Consider the following 19351-nt stretch of genomic DNA (forward strand, 5'->3'; position numbering starts at 1 on the left):
ATAATTTTGTAAATGCATGGTGTGTCAAAGTTTTACATTTGAATGTTTTCAAAATATACTGTTCTTTTCTTCTATTTTTAAAAGATAGGGGGTATTATCCAGTGGTATTGTAAGTGTAGCCCTCTTGAGGTCAAGTTGTGTTCTAAAGAGTTCGAGGCCCTGGTCTATGATAAAAGTGTAAATACATTGGGTGGATGACACTTTGAATGGCAACTGGATTGGCCAATGGGCTACCTCACTCCGGCGCTCTGGCTAATCGGATCTCTAGGTGGGCGGGGTTACTTATTGTAAGCGGCGGCTGTGGCAGTTAACAGGGAATGCAGGAAAGTCGACGTAACAGTGTTCTTCGGGAGCTCACGCTTGCTCGGATGTCCGAGACAAAGGTAGGGGGCCGCAAATAGAAATTAGCGATATGTTCATATTCTGGCATACAATCACGTTGGCGTTATGGAGGGATACGGCAATTTTGTGGCACCGACTTGCTATCTTCGCTGCAAAATGAGAAAATTAGCATTTAGCTGCCGTTAGCAGCGATTGATCAAAGATGGCGACTGCCGTCTTAACTGTTAAAGTGACGCAGTAAGGAGAGGCGGGCTGAAGCTCGGTGTGGCGCCCGGTTAGAGTTTATCCATTAACGCAGAGAGGAGTTTGTCTCCTCGATTTATATCTGAATTAAAAGAAAATGCCATTCTCTCTTACATTAATGCGGCCTTTATTACTCTTTGTTACTTATTACAATTGCCTTTAGGTTGTATGCGTAACATTTATAAGCTTTTACTGATGTTAATAACGACCATCTGACATCGCCCGTCAGTAAACCAATAACATGAAAACATTGTTTTATTTTTATACAGCTTTATTTAGCTTTGAGTACTCATAGTGATTTGGTGTATGACACCTTATGTGCATATTTTCAATATACTTTTTTTTCTATTTTGGTTATATTTGGCATCAAAAGGCGAAAAACCACGAGTATCTATCCTGCCCATTTAAGTACAGTGTAATTGTTCAGAAAACCATTTTAAACCTTTCTGACACGGTATGTTATCCTGCTGGAAGCCGCCATCAGAAGATGAGTGTTCTGGTCATAAAGGGTTGAACATTGTCAGAATCGGGTATGCTGTGGGATTTTAACAAAGTGTGGGTAGCACGACCATTACACCGGCACCACCAGCCTGAACTGGTCATACAACATAGGATGGAGCTTCATGTTGTTTACATCAGATCCTGGCCTTTCATCAGATCCTGTCCTTTCAGTATATATTAAATTCACCAGACATTGCTTTTCCAATCCCTTCTTGCTCGCTTTAGCTTACAGGAGTATCATCATCCAGTCTTCTGCTACTATAGCCCATCTGGTTTAAGATTTGACATGCTGTGGTCTTCTGCATACCTTGATTAAACAAGTGGTTATCTGAGTTTCTGTTGCCTTCCTATTGGCTCAGTGCAGTCTAGCCGTCCTCTTCTGATTTCTTTCTATTGACATGTTGCTGCTCACTAGACGTTTTCTCTTTTTCATACTGTTCTCTATAAACCCTAGAGTTGGATCTGTGTGACCCATCTTTGATCTCTAGATCAGCAGTTTCTGAAATACCAGCCTGTTGGTCACCAAAGTTAGTAGTTTGAATAAAAATACATTAAAGAAGCCAACATTATTCCAACATTCAAACAAATGTTTTTATAGGAATTCTTGCTGTTATTCATGCATGCAGCCATACAAACATTTGGTGTGAACAGGAAAAATGTATTTTTTTTTTTGTTATTACATTTACATGCAGGCTTGAAATGAACAGGATACGGATTCATGTTTTGCCCTCAAGTCGGAATCGGGTGACCCAGACACCCCGACCTCAGGAGCCACAGGCCTGCTCCTTCACCCAGCGGCCCTGCTCTCAGCCACGACTTGAAGGCTTGGAATTCTGCATCAAACACATCTTGGAGGACAAGAATGCGCCTTACAAACAGTGCAGCTACGTCTCTGCCAAGAACGGGAAGCGGTGTCCCAATGCCGCACCAAAGGCAGAGAGGAAAGACGGGTGGGTGGAAGGTCTAAATCAGCCATTAACAATCATTAAAAACAAATTAAATCTCATCATTATCTGCTGTGAATCTCATTAATGGGAACTTAATCCCAAGAGAAGGGGGAATGTAAATAAACTCATCAGTACCATGCAACCTCCTAATTTCAATTTGAATGTCTGTTCTGTAGAGTGACCTTCTGTGCGGAGCACGCTCGCAGGAATGCCATGGCTCTTCGAGCTCAAATGAGAAAGGCGTCTTCTGGTCCGTCACCGGAGGCCCTGCTGTCTCAACTTAGTGGGTACAGCCGAGCAGAGTCACACAGCCTTGATGGAGGACGCTCTGAAGCCAGCCGCATTCTAGGTAATGGCCACTTTTTGACTTGGAAATAGTAATTTGGGTGCATGTGGGTTAAGCTGATGTAGTTGTACAGACTGTTTGTTGTTTTATTAGTTTCATTGGTTGGGTTATTTGGTACACTTGTGAAAAGATTAAAAAGTTTATAGCTTTCATTCATTAGTTGTAGAGCAGGGCGATATGACCAAAAATATTTATCACGATATACATTTGAAAATTTGCGATAATGATATAACTGACGATATAATTGACACTAGACAAAATACTTTACAATTCCACAACTTTATTAGTGAAAGAAAAAAAAAAAAATCAATGTATTTTCACTTAAACAAGCAGCTGTTTTTTACGTGCATTAAAGTTATATAAAAATTTAACAGTGCAAATGCAAATTCCTTGCTGACAGTTTAACCAAAAGGCATTTCCAGTGGAAACTGACCAACATACCCTCAGCATAACCATGTATAATATCCACAAAACTTGGTTATACACCTTGGTTATAAAAGAGGTTATACACACACAATATGGTAATATTATGTTGAAGTACAGTACGTATCACTCCGCGAGGCGCCTGCCTACAATAGCCGTAATGCTCCGACAACCCATCAAGCGGTGCGGCTTTGTAGCCTAGCAAAGTCGTACTAAAACATTTGACAGATTTTCGAACGCCGTGTACCACATAAAATCGTTTCAAGGTAAGTAATCAAAACCAGAATTCATACATAAGGCACACAGGATTATAAGGAGCACTGTCGATTTTCAGAAAAATCAAAGGATTGATTTTAAGTGTGCCGTATTTTCCAAAAAACACGGTAATAACGACGGCTCGCTAGCATGCTCTACCAAAAATTGTGCTTTGTTGTGTATCTGACGGACGAAAGCTAAACCAGTTCCACACCACTGAAGTTGCAGCATTTTTACAAACCAATTCTGGTTCATCCGTTTCATTCAACATCCGCTTTCGCCCTTCTCATTCTCCGTCGCCGGCACGCTTTTTCCTCCATATGCGTATGAAAACAAAGGCACTGCGCATGCGCGTTTTACCCATATTCTATCGCGATTTTTCATTTTCTTATCATTGCCCTACATTATACCGGTATTACCGTGAACGGTATGATATGGCCCAGCCCTAATTAGTTGTTCTTTAAATGTTGTAAAATACTAATTCATTTCCTGTTGTACGAGTACACGAAGTTCAAACTAAAGACATCCATCTTTTTGCAAACGTCTGTCTGTAGTGGTCACAGTGAAAGAGTTATTTTGTTTTATTAGATTTTTTTTCCCTTGTCATTTAATTCCCGTCATAGCTAAATGTCAAGAAAAAGTAATGAACATTATCTATGAAAATGTATCATTTTTAGCAGTGCCTATTACCAGACAAGTCGTATTTAAATTGTAGCAAGAGAAATAACTAGCATCAACGATGTTAAGAGTGTCAGAGGACTCTTAAATGCACACGTTTGTGTGGGTGATGTTAAACATGACCTAAACTGTCAGATAAAAATACCACTAATTCCTCCCTCTTCCTAGATGAGGACAGTCTGAGTGAGGAAGAGCAGGGGCCGTTGGTATTGGACCAGACGTGGAGAGGAGATCCGGACAGCGAGGCTGACAGCATCGATAGTGATCACGAGGATCCTCTGAAGTAAGCTCTTAAGATTTTCTTCTCAACCCACATTGTGTAGTTATGTAGTTTGAATAAGAATCTGTAGTTCAAGATAGAAGGCTTAGGCCATGTCCACACTTATACGTTTTCGCTTGAAATTGCATCTTTTTCTCTCCGTTTTGGCCTTCAGTTCACACTGAGATGGCGTTTTTGGTTTGAAAACACTCTCCAAAGTGGATAAATTTGAAAACGCCGCATGTGCCTCGCTGTGTGGACAGCGAAAAAGGAGGATTTAGAAAACAATGATGCGTTTTAGTCATATGATGCAGTCACGTGACCAGTTCAACTAAGATGGCGGACGACATTGTGCAGCAGTTGTTTTGTTAGCTCTCAATTTTGACAACCCTATCAAAGGTGAATATCAGTCTGTACATGCTCCAGATAAAACTCGACACCTTTCCTCAACATTTTGCTGCGACTTTTCAAAGAGCCGGAAAATAAATAAATGGCAGACGGAAGTGAAGCAGTTCAATCGTCTTACCGTATTTTCACGACTATAAGGCGCACATAAGTCTTAGATTTTCTTCAAAATGTGCGGCGCGCCCTATAGTGCGGTGCGCCCTGTGTGTGTTGTTGTTGTAAGGGGGACGTAGTAGAGAACACCATGAGAACGCTAAAGGGGGAAGTGTGGGCGTTGATTGTATATAAAAGAACGGGTATGTGCGTTATGCAGAACATCGTTGTTTTAACAACCCTGAAAATGGCAAAAAGACACGCTTATGAAGCACAGTTTAATCTGAAGGCCATCAGCTACGCGGAGGAACATGGAAATCGAGCAGCCGCGAGAGAATTTAAGATTAATTAATCGATGGTTCGCAAGTGGAGGAAGCTGGAAAACGAGCTCCGACAGGTCAAGAAGACGCAGCTGAGTTTCTGCGGACATAAGGCGAGGTGGCCCGAGTTGGAGGAAAGACTCGAGCAGTGGATCATCGAGCAAAGAACAAGTGGGAGAAGCGTTTCGACGGTCACCATTCGACTAAAAGCAGTAACGCTAGCAGAAGAAATAAAAATTGAACATTTCCAAGGAGGTCCGTCTTGGTGCTTTCGTTTCATGAAACGGTGCCATTTTTCCATTTGGACCAGGACTATGGTAGCGCAGCAACTTCCAGCGGATTATAATGAAAAGCTGGCCATCTTCCGCTCCTACTGCTGCAAACACATCGCCGACAAACACATCCAGTCCAGCCGCATCACTAACATGGACGAGGTGCCGCTCACTTTCGACATCCCGGTGAGTCACACTGTGGAGAAGAAGGGGACCAGCACGGTAGCGATACGCATAACGGGGTACGAAAAGTCTTCTTTTACTGTTGTGCTTGGCTGCCATGCTAATGGACAGAAACTGCCGCCTATGGTGATTTTTAAGAAAAAGACTTTGCCTAAAGAGAAGTTTCCAGCAGGAGTCATCATTAAGGCAAATGAAAAGGGCTGGATGGATGAGGAAATGATGAAAGAGTGGCTGAGGGAGGTGTATGTAAGTAGTTTTTTCCACGCATCACCATCGCTGTTGATCTGTGACTCTATGCGTGCCCATCTCACAGCCAATGTGAAAAAACAAGTGAAGCAAATGAAGTCTGAGCTTGCTGTCATTCCGGGAGGCCTGACAAAGGAACTCCAACCGCTGGACATCGGTGTGAACCGGCCGTTCAAAGTAAGGCTGCGAGCGGCGTGGGAGCGATGGATGACCGATGGAGACCACAGTTTCACTAAGAGTGAAAGGCAGCGCCGGGCGAGTTACGCCACAATTTGCGAATGGATTGTAGATGCTTGGGCTAACATGTCTGCTGGCACTGTTGTTCGAGCTTTTGCAAAAGCCAGCATCATTTCCGAGGAGCCGCACAGCACGGAAAGTGACTGACAGTGAAGAAAGTGAACCTGGCATGTTTGATGGAGATTTAGCGCAGCTGTTCAATTCAGAAACAGAGGATGAGGACTTCGATCGGTTTGATTGATGACGATTACCGGTAAAATAAATGTGAATACCAAACTCCGTTTTGCTCCTGCTCTATTTTTAAATATGCACACTTGTAGGCTTGTGTCTGTTGTTGTTGTTGTTGTTGTTGTTGTAAGGCGGACGTAGTAGAGGACACCATGAGAACGTTAAAGGGGGAAGTGTGGGCATAGATTGTATATAAAACCCGCGCCCTATAATCAGGTGCGCCTTATGTGTGTGTTAAATACAGTAATGGCACACATAACTGAGACTGCGCCTTTTAGTACGGTGCGTCTTATGGTCGTGAAAATACGGTACTTTTCACGCATGCGCAGTATAGGAACGTAGTGTTGTCAGTGTGGATGAAAACGGTGGTGTGGACACGCAGCATTTTTAGACAAAAACTCGTTTTTCAATTTATGGGGATTAGTGTAGACGTAGCCTTAGCTCTTATCTGAATTAAAAAGCAGTTTCACTGGAATGTAGGGCTGCACGATCTTGCATAAAATGAGAATCATGATTTTTTTGGCTTAGAATTGAGATCACGATTCTCTCACGATTTTCTTTTCCAGTATAAATATTTATTGCACTTATTAACTGCACATCAACTTCGTAACAGTTGAGACTGAACATAAAAACAATAAATAAACATAAAAACAACAAATGTCTCACGTTTTGTTGTTGCCGCAAAATGTTGTACTGCTTGAAATTCCGTCTCCACCGTTGCTCGACACTGAGTGTATAGAGCAGGTAGTGCAACAATAGAAAAATAGTTGCGGGATGGCACTGTGTAGCGTTTGTCTAGGGTGTTGATCATTTTCCTAAATCCCTCGTTTTGCACAGTGTTGATGGGAGCCATATCTTTGGTCAGGTGATAAGTGATAGCCTCCGTAATTTCTTTGTGCCTGCGGGAGTTCGACGTGTATAGGGAAGCGCTGTATAAGGTTCCCGTTATTGATGTTTGGGTGGTTGACCGGGACGGATTTTCTCCTGTCACTTTCTCGTCATCCCTGACGTGCTCTCCGTTGTTTTTTCCCTGCTAATTTTAGCATCACACGGCACAGCTTCTGTATCACGTGGTATAAGGCTCCGCCCTTGTTATTTGTTGAGCAGGAAGAGTGAGCGCTTGTTTTCATGCAGATTACGTCCCGGATCAAAATGCGGTACAATCGTCGTCTTTCCCCTTTTTTTTTTTTTTTTAAATCATTGTCATTTGGAAATGAGATCGCGATTTTCCAACGATTAATCGTGCAGCCCTACTGGAATGTGAGCTACAGAGTTAAAAGTGTAATCACTTTAAGAAAATATGGAGTGCTTTTTAGCCTTTTATTTTAAAGATGTTCCCCAGGCTTCTGGTATTGGACATGCTTAAGAACAGGTTGTGGCAGCTTGAAGTAAAGCACAAGTTTAAGATTTCACTTCAGGCAATATGAAGTGAAGTAAAGCATACACAGCATAGATATATATCCCATTTTGTAATGATCGAAAGCCCTGAATTGGTATCTTTTAAACTGGGGCATCAAGCTCATTTTTGTTTACTTCAAAGAACAACTATGGACAAGGGTTGGTAACTGGTAATTATTGTGCAGCACATCAATTTCATGCTTTGTTTTTGAATTATAAGTCATCCTTGTCGAATTGAAATGAATAAATGTCTTGTGGGTTCGAAGTGTTGTTTGTTGAAAATTTTGAATTTTCTACAATTTTCACACACCTAGTAAGGGGCAAGTTCTGTCCCACCAGCCAAATATTTGCCAACCCTATATAAATAATGATTAAATTAGTTGGTTATCTTTGATATAACATAAAAATTCTGAACAGAGTTTGATTTGCTTTTGCTTTTTACATTCTTCTTTTTGCTAAAAATAAAAAAAAAAAGTAGTTAATATGCAAACCTACAAAGGCTCGAATCGTGTTTATTGACAAGCTGTTAGTGATGACTCTGACTTAATAACTTAATACCTCTGACTTAATACCTCAGCTCATCATCCAGTGGCACAACATAATGTTGTATGTTGATTTAAGAATTACTTATCTTAGTCTTAAATTGTTAGACACTGAGTAGTTTAATGTTTTGAAACTCAATGGACGTTAGATTTTCAATGCTATGTGTTGGCAGACACGCAGGAGTGTACACTGCAGAAGAAGTGGCGCTAATCACTCGAGAAAAACTTATCAGACTCCAGTCCCTCTATATTGATCAGTTCAAACGCCTGCAGCACCTGCTGAAAGAGAAGAAGCGCAGATACCTGCACAACCGCAAAATGGAGCATGAAGCTATAGGTAATCATAGGACAAATTTATGCTTTTACTGCTCACTCCTCTTAATTCTGAGTGACACAAACCTTTTAATGTTGATTACAGGTACAAGCCTCCTGACAGGGCCTGAAGGTCTTTCCATGAAGGAGAGGGAGAACCTAAAGAAGCTTAAAGCTCTGCGTCGGTACCGCCGCCGGTACGGGGTGGAGGCCCTGCTGCACCGGCAGCTGAGGGAAAGGAGGCAGGCTGTGACAGAAGGAGGCCCTCAGGTGCTAACTTGAATTGATACTGAGTTTAAAGAAATCTGTACATTTTCTTTACTTATATTCTCTGGCAGTCGTGTCATAGAGGGATAATTAAAAAAACATCAACTGTTTATGATTACGTTTTACTTCATTATCTAATGTTTGTTTGTTATTTCTGTTGTAGCCACACACAAGAACAGTGAGTGAAAAATGCATCTCCTTCATGGAGGGAACCCGATGTACCAATCCCTGCCTGCCTATGGCCCGACACTGTGTCTCACGTATCCTCTGATGGCTTTAATAGTGTGACTAAATAATCAATGAATGAAAGATGATGGGTGGAATACTCATCATAGTATCACGTATGATATGAATTTTTCAAAACCAGCTTAACAGCGGTGAACAGACTGTCCTCTATTGCCAATTGGTGGGTTTAAATGTAAAATATATAGTGTATTGAGAGGGGGACTGTACCAACTGTACACATTTTCCACTCACAATGAATCAAATGACCAATGTACATTAATATAAGATCATGTTAAATGATGCACAGCCAGATTTAACAGGGCAAACATTGTAACACACAATTTTCTGATTTGTGAAATAAGCTATTGCTATTGTTGTTATACTAGTAACTACTCAGATACGAAATTTAATGCCAAAGGGCATATTGGGTGATGCTAGCTAGTGTAATATTCCTAGAGTCACTCATCTCATTCGGCTCCTCATAATGCACCAGGAAAGGTTTGATGAGACAAAGGTAAGCTGTTAGCTAACAGGTGTTAGCTTTGACTGAGTTTGAATGGAGTGTGTTTTAAAGCTCTGTTCTGTTGAATGAATGAGCCAGATGTAGACTGATCTGCTCTCTGCTGATTCCTACACTCTTCAGTTACGTTTCTCATTTCCGCCCTCCTCCCCTTGGCCCCAATCAAGACCAGCAGCTTGTAGTAGCTGTTCGTTTCAACGGGAGCCTAGATAAACACCTTCCTGTGGTCTGTTGATTTGTTTCCCAGAAAACAAAGGAGCTAATCACTTCAGTTGGAAGGAACAAAATCTTTCTTAACCTATTTTGACTAGCGTAACGTTTCATGTTTTGCATTGTAGTTCTCGCAGTGTGAGAATAACATATTTCCTTTATTGAATATTAAGAATTTTGTTCTTCCAATAGCCAGTTTAGTTTGATTAAGCTGAGCCCAGACATCAGAATTTTATCATTAACATGCTCTGCAAAACCACGAAGGCATCACTTTAATGCAACAAGGTTTATCAAGCTTTCTAAATATTTCTAAGATATTTCTTTTTTGTTTGTTTTTTTTGTTTTTTAATCAGGCACAAGATTTGAGAAATTCAGATGAATACAAACCATGATTTTTGAAGGCAGTTGTCTCACTGTCTCACTGCCAATTAGAAATCGGTGCAAGTGTTGGACAACAGAGGGCCTCCAGAAAAGCATCAGTGCAGCTTGCCATTAATTCTCTGCAACTCTTACCCTTGAATTAGTTTTTTGGTATTCTCTCTTATCTTTTTTTTCTCTTTTTGATCATCAAAATTTCCTTGACAGCCACATGTTCAGATATCTACCAGGACAGCAACCAGATCCTTTTTAAAATGTGTCCGGGGTTAAAAGATGTTCCATGTGATCGTACTGTGCACATGGGTCAGTCAGACGACCCCCGCTGCCCACTGCACCTCACCCTGCCTCCGCCCATGTACCAGCCCGAGCAGGAGGCTCCGCCACAGGAGGAGTTCACCCCTATGAGCAAAGACATGTACCTGAGTGCGGCAGAGCTTCAGCCCACAGAAAACCTCCCTCTCGAGTTCAGCGATGTACGTAGAAATGACAGTCACCTACCAACCTCTTCTCTCTAATATACATATCACGTTCCACATAATTCCTCTTGTGAAAGCTGAGTATCAGTCTGAATGCGTTTTTCCACAAGCTGTTGTAAAGTTTCCACCACAGCAGGGGATAGTGTGCCAAGTCATGCTGCTGTAGTATGTTTTTGTTTTTTTTTGTTCTATGTGTCCTGGAGTAGAGTATTTTTCGGTTTAATGAGGTTGCTGGTCTTCACACTTATTTTAAATGCATTACTGAGCAGAAAAGTACAAACAAGAAAAGCTACAGAAAGTTACAAATTGCAGCAGACGAAAGGCTTTTACTTGAGCAAGTTATTTTTACAACTGAAGTTACCCAGTTATGTTTTCTTTATCATCTCTGTGTGATGACACCTGTACTCTTCTCTGAGAGCTGACTGATCTTTCAGGGGAATGTTGCAGGGTTTGGTAACACCATAATGGCAAGCGTAAACTGATGTAATTGTGTGACAGTGTTACTGATGACCTGCAAATTGACAAGTGTGATCACTCTAAAAAATTTAAATTTTGGCAAGAGGCAGGGTACATCCTGGACAGGTCACCAGTCTGTCGCAGGGCTACCACAAAACCAAATGGTTGTCTGTATCTATGGGCAATTAAGAATCACCCCACTAACTGCATGTCTTTGGGCTGTGGGAGGAATCCAAAGGGAACACACGCAAACACGGGGAGAACATGCAAACTCCACACAGACACCTCCCTGGTCTGATATTGGAATTTAACTCAGGACAGAGTGCTAACCACTGTGTCACTGTGCGAGCCCACAATTTATCAATGGGACAATATCTGTTTAATAATTTTAAAAAAAGTTTAAAAAAAAAAAAAAAAGCTGAGTAAGTAAGTTGCTTTATGGTAGGAAACATTTTATGAGTTTTAACCCTTGGAAGAGCCTTAAAAATCCTAACACATTTCACCCCTCCAAAAAATACTGTAAAATTATTACATAGGAATATTTATTCCACTTTAATGACTATTATAAAACTACTTCAGTCTGAAATATGCATTTCAAATATTAATTATATTTAATTATATATTCTGGATTTTAACCCTTTAAAGGAGAGGGAGTCTGGCTCAAGTGGGGCAGAGGTTGCAAGTGGACAGACTGTTGCATGTGCAGCAGGTTACAATGATTCAGTAAAGCAGCATCTTAAATGCTGGTACGGTTTGCCCAATCAGGTTTTTCCTCACTTTGAATGGGCCGTTTGTGGGTTATTACCAACATAGGCACTGTTTGTCTGCATATAAAGGGACATATAAGCTTCTATGTTATCCTTTTGTTAACAGATCCATTAATATTGATCTCAGGTTGAGTCAAATGAAACAAATGGCTATGAAAGCAAGCTTAAAAAACAAATACACACGGGGGGATTTCTATAAATATACCATCAAAAATGCCTCGAATAGCAATTTTGAGCATCTCTGTTTTGCAGGACCTGGATGTGGAAGGGGACGGTATGCAGGGTCCTCCGTCCCCTCTGCAGTTTGACACAGCCCTGGCCCTGGAGGACCAAACCATCAGAGCCATAGCTGAGGCCCCGATGGACATCCTGACTGGCGAGGACCCAGACCAGGACCTTGACACCTCAGGGCAGGAACTCTCAGAGAGAGATGTGGACGCCATCATGAACAACCAGGTTAACTCTCAATCAGGGGTTTTGTCGTCGTGAATATCTTATTGTGGCAGGTAACATTGATGCACTCAATTCAAACTGTACTGTGTTGAAAACATTTTCAGGTTGATCACAGGAAAAAAGAATGAAACTCAAAAAAGGTTAGGGTTGATTTTAGTTTATTAATGAATGAATGAATGAATTTATTTATTTGTTCTCTATCTCAGACGTACCTTTAGGAGCTTTTATTGAGGATGCAGTCTCCTTTATGAAATGATTCTGTTTTATGTCCATCGTCTTCATATGAGTGAACAGTGTTGAAGAAAAATAAATCATTTTTTGACATTAATTGACATGATTTGACTTAATTTATGAACACCTTTGAACAAATACAAAGGATACAAATAACAAATAATCATGATTACAGGTGTATTCTTTGGCATGTGTTGTGTCATAGCTGTATTTTCTTCAAAAGAGAGAGAGAGAGAGAGAGAAATTCAGAAGTCTTAGAAAAATTAAAATATATCCATAAAATCTTGCCTCAGTTAAGAAAGGGGGGGGGGGCATTCACCACAAAAAATAAACTTCGTATAAACAAACATGCAATAAACAGGCGTATTTGTGACTGCCCCCAAGTGGCTATAGACTGCTACAACATGTACATGTTGGTCTGCAAAGACCTTTAGACCTCTGCTGGTCACATTCAGTCTGTGAAGCTGTGGTTCACAAAGTGGCCCACAGACCATAACATTTACTTTACATACTAAGATGCAGCAGTTTCAGTAGTACCCTCTAACATTTCCTGAGAGCAAATGTATTCAAGAATTATAGCTGCCATCTCACTAAAGAATAAACTATATAGAGGCAAAACAATTACAGTCCTTGGAACAGACTCATTACAGGCTTTACCTGCAGCTGGGTTTCTCCTGCTACAAAAAAGGCCTTTGTGCAGTCACTACATGCCTAAGCTCAACTTATCTGCATACGGTGGAGGCAATGAGATTTGTGCATTTTCCATCAACACAAATGCACTTTCAGCTGGACTAAATTAAATCCTCTTAACTAAAACCTTTTTTCTAACACTTAAATTTTAAAACAAAATTTCAGACCTTACTCGTGTCAGACTGACTACTCAGTCTGTCATAGACATGTTTGAAAATAAGAGCAGCATTTATAATATTTCCATATGCATCAGGTTAGGAATGTAACAGCCTCTCTGCAGGTTGTCCTGTGCTGTCAGGGAAGTTTGAGTTTTAATTATTAGTTTTTGCTTATTTTATTTGATGTTGTATTTCTTCTCTGCCCCTCAGTCTGTCACTCTAGATTTTGCACTCTGTCATCAAAACTTTGAAAGCTGTGGTGTAAAGAAAATATGAAGTGAGATGTTCAGTGGGGTTAAGAGAATCACTGAACCCTTTGAAAAGAAGCTTTTGTACCGTGCTGTCGGCCCTTTACACAAACAGATGATCTGAACTAGCAGTAAATGTGCTTTCTCTTTGTTCTTCCACTCAGGTGGTGTCAGAGGCAGTCGGAGGTGAGGAAGACACGACTGACAATTCGCTCCAAGACATCGACTCTGCTGCAGCCGACGCTCCCAGATGAACCAGCATTTCAAAGAACTGTCACTGCTACTCGTTTATAATACAGCCCACATTAGGTACTAAAGTACTCAGAGGCTCCTACTGAGGCTGAAAGCTGGAGTAGGCGACATGTTTTTGGAATCAATGGGCAGAAATTCCATAATAACCTTTCAGCATATTGTACTTCATGTGGGGAACTAGACTCCTGGTTTCATACTAAAGAAAATCCAGCCTGAGATGAGAAGTCGCCCAGTGTGAGGCCGTTTCAGGTGAGTCGTGTGAAGGTGCAGGGAAAGGTCAGCTGAGAGGATAGCGTTTGGATCGGAAATGTCAGCTGGACATGTTAGAGGAATGCAGGGAGAAAACTGAAGTTTTGGGTAAAATGTTACACTGCAGTTTCAGTTATAAACATCATTGTAATGTGCCTCACTTTTTCTGCTCCTACTGCCTGGTTTGAAATAAAGATGAGGAAAGAAATGGGGTTTTAGGTAACTTTGTTTCTGATCCGCATGTTTTCCACCACTGCAGCAGAAAACACATTTCCATAAAACTTTAAAGCAACTGGAAACTTTCTCCCATTATTACACTTTAACACATTCTGTTGTTGCATATGCCCTTGTAGCCAGTATTTACGAAAATACTTGATGTAATTTTTATTGTCTGCTAAGGTGGTTTTGTGTTTCAGTTTGTTTGAGCGACCAGTCGTCTCATTTTATGCGGGACAGCAAACCTTTTCATCACCCACATTTATCTCCCACATTTTCATTGGTTGTAATTACAAATAAATAAAAGTACAGGACATGTGTGCTGATCTGCAAATGCTTCACTGCTTAAATTTATAGTTGATTCCTGCAGAAAAGCAGTTTATAGCTTCAGCTGTTACTGCGCGAGAAAAGGGAACCTTAAATAAATAGAGACAATATATGGTTATAAAACTTGTTTTATGCTTATGATCAACAACAAACCTTTAACAGATGTAGTTTGTGCTTTCACACATTGTTAAGAAACCTTCATCTGGCTTTGGATAACAGGAACCATTGGAAGGATTCTGTAATTTACCCCCTCTGTGAGTACTAAAGATTTGGTGCAGTTTAGTGCATGTTTGTCAAGTGTACATGAGGAAAATTTGGAGCTGAAGTCATTTCACACCCATGTTTGTTTATTCTCCAGCTGTTCTTTTCCTCTGCACCTCCATTCAAACTCCAGTAAACGCAGGCTGTATTGTAAAGTGTTCGAGCATGTTTCAGTTCCACATAGACGAGTCCAGATTTGCACTTAAGCCTGAGGTCACCTTCAGAAAAATAGCTGTTTGAGGCCTCTAGTCCAGTTTTAGCTCCATACACTCACCCTACCTCTTTTTGTCATGCGGTTGTATTATTTCTAGTTGTTTGGGTTAAATTGCCTTGAAGCCTGAGTGCTGTATCAGGTTTTCAGCTGTTTGTGTGTTAACTTCAAAAATATCACTCTTTCAACCACAAATTATTTTCTGATGGATTTCTTGGTCGTGTCCATATCGGTGGTGCCTGCAGGAGTATTTTAAGGCACGGCAAACCACACATACGGGGCAGATTTTTTTTTAAGTATATAGCGAAGTTATGTTTGGCAACGTGGGACAGCCTCCGAAAGAAGGAAAAAAAAGTGGGGCGGGTAATGAAATTTCATACAATGACATCACTTTTCCTCCAACCCAAACACTTAAACGGCGAGGCAGAGGAGGAGAGCGGCCGCTGCTGGGGGAGCAGGACACCGCCGCAAAAATGAGCCCAAGGTAGAGATTTTAAAGAAAAGAAGAAAAAATAGTATATTTTTTATCTTTACCGGACATGGCAACACAGCGGCAGTTTCCATCCAAATGAGGTGAGTTTTTCAAAAACGGAAAAACGCCGTTTCATGTGCTGAAATGCTCGGCTGGCCGATGGGTTCGCAGGAATACCGACACTGATCCGTTTGCATGCGCTTCATTGTTTTAACATCACCGGGAATGTAAAGGTTGCGCCGATTCACAGCTGAAAATGTTGATTTGCTGCTGCGGGCTGCTTCAGCCTTAAACGCTGCGGCGTTTTTCCTGCGTTTTCTTCGTTTGTGGGAGAAACGCAAGGGCGTAACAGCGCGCTTACCCGTGGCGGAGGGGACCCATTTCGGCGCAGGGTTTGGGTTTGAAGGGCCTGTCCCCAAGAAAAGGGGCCAAAAAAGAAGGAAAAACCTGGAGGCTTTCCCAAGCTCAGATCTGGTTTGGTTCAGCTGCGTTACGCGGGAGCTGAAATACATCCTGTCGCCGTTTGAGCCTCGAAAACCTGAAAAGGGAACATGGAAAAGGAACTGTCATCCGAGTCCTGTAAGTGCGGCTCGTTTTTCATTTGTCATCTCGCAGCGATGCAGAGAAAAGGCAGTTTATGATGGGAATAAACTGCGCTTCATTAGTGTGGGCTTTGTCAGAGATTCAGGCTGTGAGTGGAGGCTGACGCTGCACAAACCAGAAGGTTTAAATCAAGAATAAATCAGCCTCACAGTGATGTTCGTGAATGAATTAATGTGTCTGCAGCATGGATGCGAGGAGGGATGAGCCACCCTTTTTTTATATCATGTGAAGTTCAGATCATTTTTAAGGAGGAGAGCTGTTGGTTTCATTATTTTACCAGCCGAATTGAGCTCCAGTTCCTCTAAAAATGTGACTTTCACCATGCAGACTAGAGGAATTTAACTTCAGCTGGTCTGCGCTGACCTCCAGTCTGAATTGATATGTGTGCATGTATGAATATGAGTTTGGAAAACCACCAGAGTCCCGCTTAACAACAGGATGCGCAATGCCAAGCAGTCAGTCTTTAATAGGGAGATATTTTGTGTTCCACAGGTCATTTTATCATTTTTAAACACTTACCCAAAGTTCAGGACTCGCTGTGTCTAATTAAAAATAATTAAATCATTTCTTTTACACCAGGGGGAAAAAAGACAATCCCCACATTTCAGTGATTGTAATCAGTCAACTAATCCTCGCAGATCTGCTTGTCTAGGAGAAGTCTGAAAATGTTTTGAGGAATTAAAAGTGATCATTTTCGGAATAAGTGCATTTAAAACAGGTTAAACATTGCAATAGTTGGTAGTTGTGCTGATAAAATGAAAATGCAACCAAGCAGGTCATAAACTGAAGATATGAAAAGTCACACAGGGGTGGATAACCTTTCTCTAATTAACACATGAAACAAACAGAAATGCCATATTTTCATCAGATCTTCTGACGTTTGCCTGCTGCTTTCTGAATTAAACATGACATTCACAAAGCAGAAGTCGAACCTTCATGAATCTGCATTTGATTTTGCAGATTTGGTGAAAACTGTGTTTTGATAATTTTGTAGGACGGCTGGTCAGGCCTTGTTAGGCTATAGATAACAAGAACGGTGATGCTTTTTGTCTTTGTTTCTTTGTCTGTTTACAACTTTTAAAAAGAAACCTAATCTAGTCATCTGGAAAATATCATTGCCCTTGTTGGCTTTCATAATCCAACTGTCAACAAACTGATTTTCATCAACATGGCATTAAACCAGTGCAGGGTTTATTTTCATTACAACAGTTTTATTTAGAAAATATTAGAAAATGACGTATAACTGGCAACAGTAGCTGTCACTGTCACTCAAGGCTCATTTATAAACTCAGACTATATGTTAAAGCTGGACATAGCTTCCATGTAATCTATACTACAGTTACAGTAGGGATAACAGTGGTTAGGGACCGCGGCACGATCTTGCTGCCTTTGAAATGGTTGCTCCAAAGATGGGGACCAGGTCAGCGGCCCCTCGCATTCAGTCGCCATCTTAAATAAAGCTCATTTTTTGAATAGAATGGGGACACGTTTCAGTCTCATGGAGTCTTTTAGTGATAGTACAGCAATTAACTGTGACAAAGCAGCAAAAATCACAAGTGTCTCCATCTGTCGAAATGTTGTCTACAAAGCTTCCAGGTGGCCTCAGTGCAACCAGCTGGTCAGTACAACTTCCTCCCTCTTCACAAGGTTGTTGCCACTCTAACGGCAACTTGTGGAGTGCCAATGACTGCAGTTCCTGAAATCACAATTTGAAGCTGCCTCTCAAAAATGCTCTCATGTTAAAACCTTATAGAAGAAATAAAGTTGGTCTCTATGGACAGTTTTTTGCACTTCGTAGCAACACCATGGGCTGAACTGTTTTATAACTTACCTGTATGGATACTGGAGTCTGGGGCGTGGCTCCTTGGAGATGACTGGTGTCTGCTAGGTTTGTGCTCACATACATTGGAGCTCACTGTGATGCAAAACATCCAATAAGTTTGTGATTCGATTTAGGTGAGTGAAATTCTGGTATTTTATCAGTAGTTGGCAGATATGTGAATGCAGCTAATATGAAATCAGTGGATGATGCCCCAGTGGGACACCTGGACTTTATCGGATGTATCAGTGAAGCTTCGAGTTTTGGCTGTCACTGTTTTAGCTTTATGGAACTAGACGTGATACATACATTGGGGCTACTTTTAGTGCTCTTTTTGGCTATAATGGGAACCATAATTTATAATATGAACATCATGTCGTTCTTTAAGACTAGAATCTAGCGACTAAGACCAGAAAAGTCTTTACTATTGAGATTCGTGGAAACCAAACAGACATGCAGTGATTTCTTGATTTATTTTTGGGATTCTTGTTAAGATTTCCTAAAGCCTGATGTGATGTCATTGAATTTTTTCAATCACAAAAGACAAAGTAAAGTACAAACTGGAGAATTTTGGACCTTTTCTCTGCTGGCTATTAAAATATGTTTTCATAATGTTTTTCTCCTGTTTAAGTTGTGATAGTTCAACTCGTCAGTGAAAGCAACAGATTGCATGCATCTATGTCACCCAGCACAACAACAGCTTATCACCATCTGCTGGTTCATGTTAACAAAGCTGCGTTTTACTAACTGTGATACCTTCCACATTTTCTGAATGGGGTGGATTGTTTCTTGTTTGTTTTCACCTTGTGGGGAATTTTATAGGTTATAAAACATGTGCCAGCAATCTTAACAAGTTGTAGGGCCGTTCTGCGATTACACGAGAGTTAAAACATCTTAGAAATTGCTGTGCAGCTATTAAAGAGTCCTCATTGTTGGAGGAAAAACATCAGTTTTAATGATCTGTGCCTGTTGGTTCAAGGCCAGATATACGCTCATGCTGTTTCCTTTGTCTCATCGTTTTCTGAAGAAGGACCAAGCTTTAGGTCAGAAGAAATGAGGACGCAAGCATTGTTTGAACCGTGCTGAATTATAGGCTTGCAGAGATGGCTGGAATTCAGGCTGTAAAATATTAAAGTTTCACTGAAGATCTGCAATGAAACGCTCGATGAATCTTTTAGTGTTTGCAGGCTGCTTTTACCTGATTTTTGCTTTGAGAAGAAATGACGTATGCTCGGTTCCTCGTCCAGATTGTCTGCTTTTGTAATGATGTAGTTTGTTGTTTTTGGCAGTTGCAGACAAACACCATATATCATGTAAGAAATCCGCTCTGACCGCATGGCACAAAGGACCTAGAAACCATTACATCATATTTTAAACACAGTGACTGATTAGTTCCCAGAAAAATTGTTTGAGACAAGGATTTGAGGTCACTCAGTTAAACCTTTTGATACTTTAAAGATGTATTTCTAAGAGCTCTTTGTGAACTTCAGAACATCTGCAGTGCGGTGCTGGGAAATCTTTCATTAATTGAAAGGTTACTTTGACTTGTGCATAAACTGTATGTTGCCACGGTGATGTCAACCATTGCTTAGTGAAGCTCCATCTTGAAACCTTGACTTGAGCATTTTGACT

At 40.9% G+C, this 19351-nt stretch overlaps 2 protein-coding genes and 1 non-coding gene across 5 annotated transcripts in view; all 3 read left to right on the plus strand.

Moving 5' to 3' along the window:
• The first annotated feature begins 287 nt into the window (after positions 1 to 287).
• kansl2 (KAT8 regulatory NSL complex subunit 2) lies at positions 288 to 14018 on the plus strand. Of its 2 annotated transcripts, none has more exons than XM_084916974.1 (10): positions 288 to 383; positions 1779 to 2036; positions 2210 to 2382; positions 3904 to 4018; positions 8092 to 8255; positions 8337 to 8500; positions 8661 to 8757; positions 10050 to 10303; positions 11782 to 12035; positions 13474 to 14018. In XM_084916974.1, exons 2-9 carry the CDS (start codon positions 1786 to 1788, stop codon positions 12016 to 12018), a joined length of 1455 nt encoding a protein of 484 aa, XP_084773100.1. In that variant the 5' UTR covers positions 288 to 383; positions 1779 to 1785; the 3' UTR covers positions 12019 to 12035; positions 13474 to 14018. The 2 variants fall into 2 exon arrangements, with proteins under 2 accessions (XP_084773100.1, XP_084773099.1); XM_084916973.1 differs by having other exon boundaries at positions 11782 to 11985.
• On the plus strand, positions 9395 to 9529 carry LOC146364897 (small nucleolar RNA SNORA2/SNORA34 family). Its single transcript, XR_014799124.1, has one exon. It is a non-coding gene; the product is annotated as a small nucleolar RNA SNORA2/SNORA34 family (small nucleolar RNA).
• Positions 14019 to 15159: 1141 nt separating the features above from the next.
• Positions 15160 to 19351, plus strand: part of nckap5l (NCK-associated protein 5-like) — a 58322-nt gene continuing 54130 nt past the window's right edge. Inside the window, exon 1 of one of the 2 annotated variants that reach the window (XM_084916969.1) lies at positions 15160 to 15398. Coding sequence is in view for 1 of the 2 variants with exons in the window: in XM_084916968.1 (XP_084773094.1) it covers positions 15849 to 15876 (28 nt within the window). In the remaining variant the exon portion in view is untranslated. Of the gene's footprint in view, positions 15399 to 15428; positions 15877 to 19351 lie in introns of those variants that run through there. The other variant, XM_084916968.1, reaches the window with a different exon arrangement.

The sequence above is a fragment of the Perissodus microlepis genome, chromosome 20 (assembly GCF_051167445.1).
Source record: "Perissodus microlepis isolate ML-2025 ecotype Zambia chromosome 20, ASM5116744v1, whole genome shotgun sequence".
Lineage (NCBI taxonomy): Eukaryota > Metazoa > Chordata > Actinopteri > Cichliformes > Cichlidae > Perissodus > Perissodus microlepis.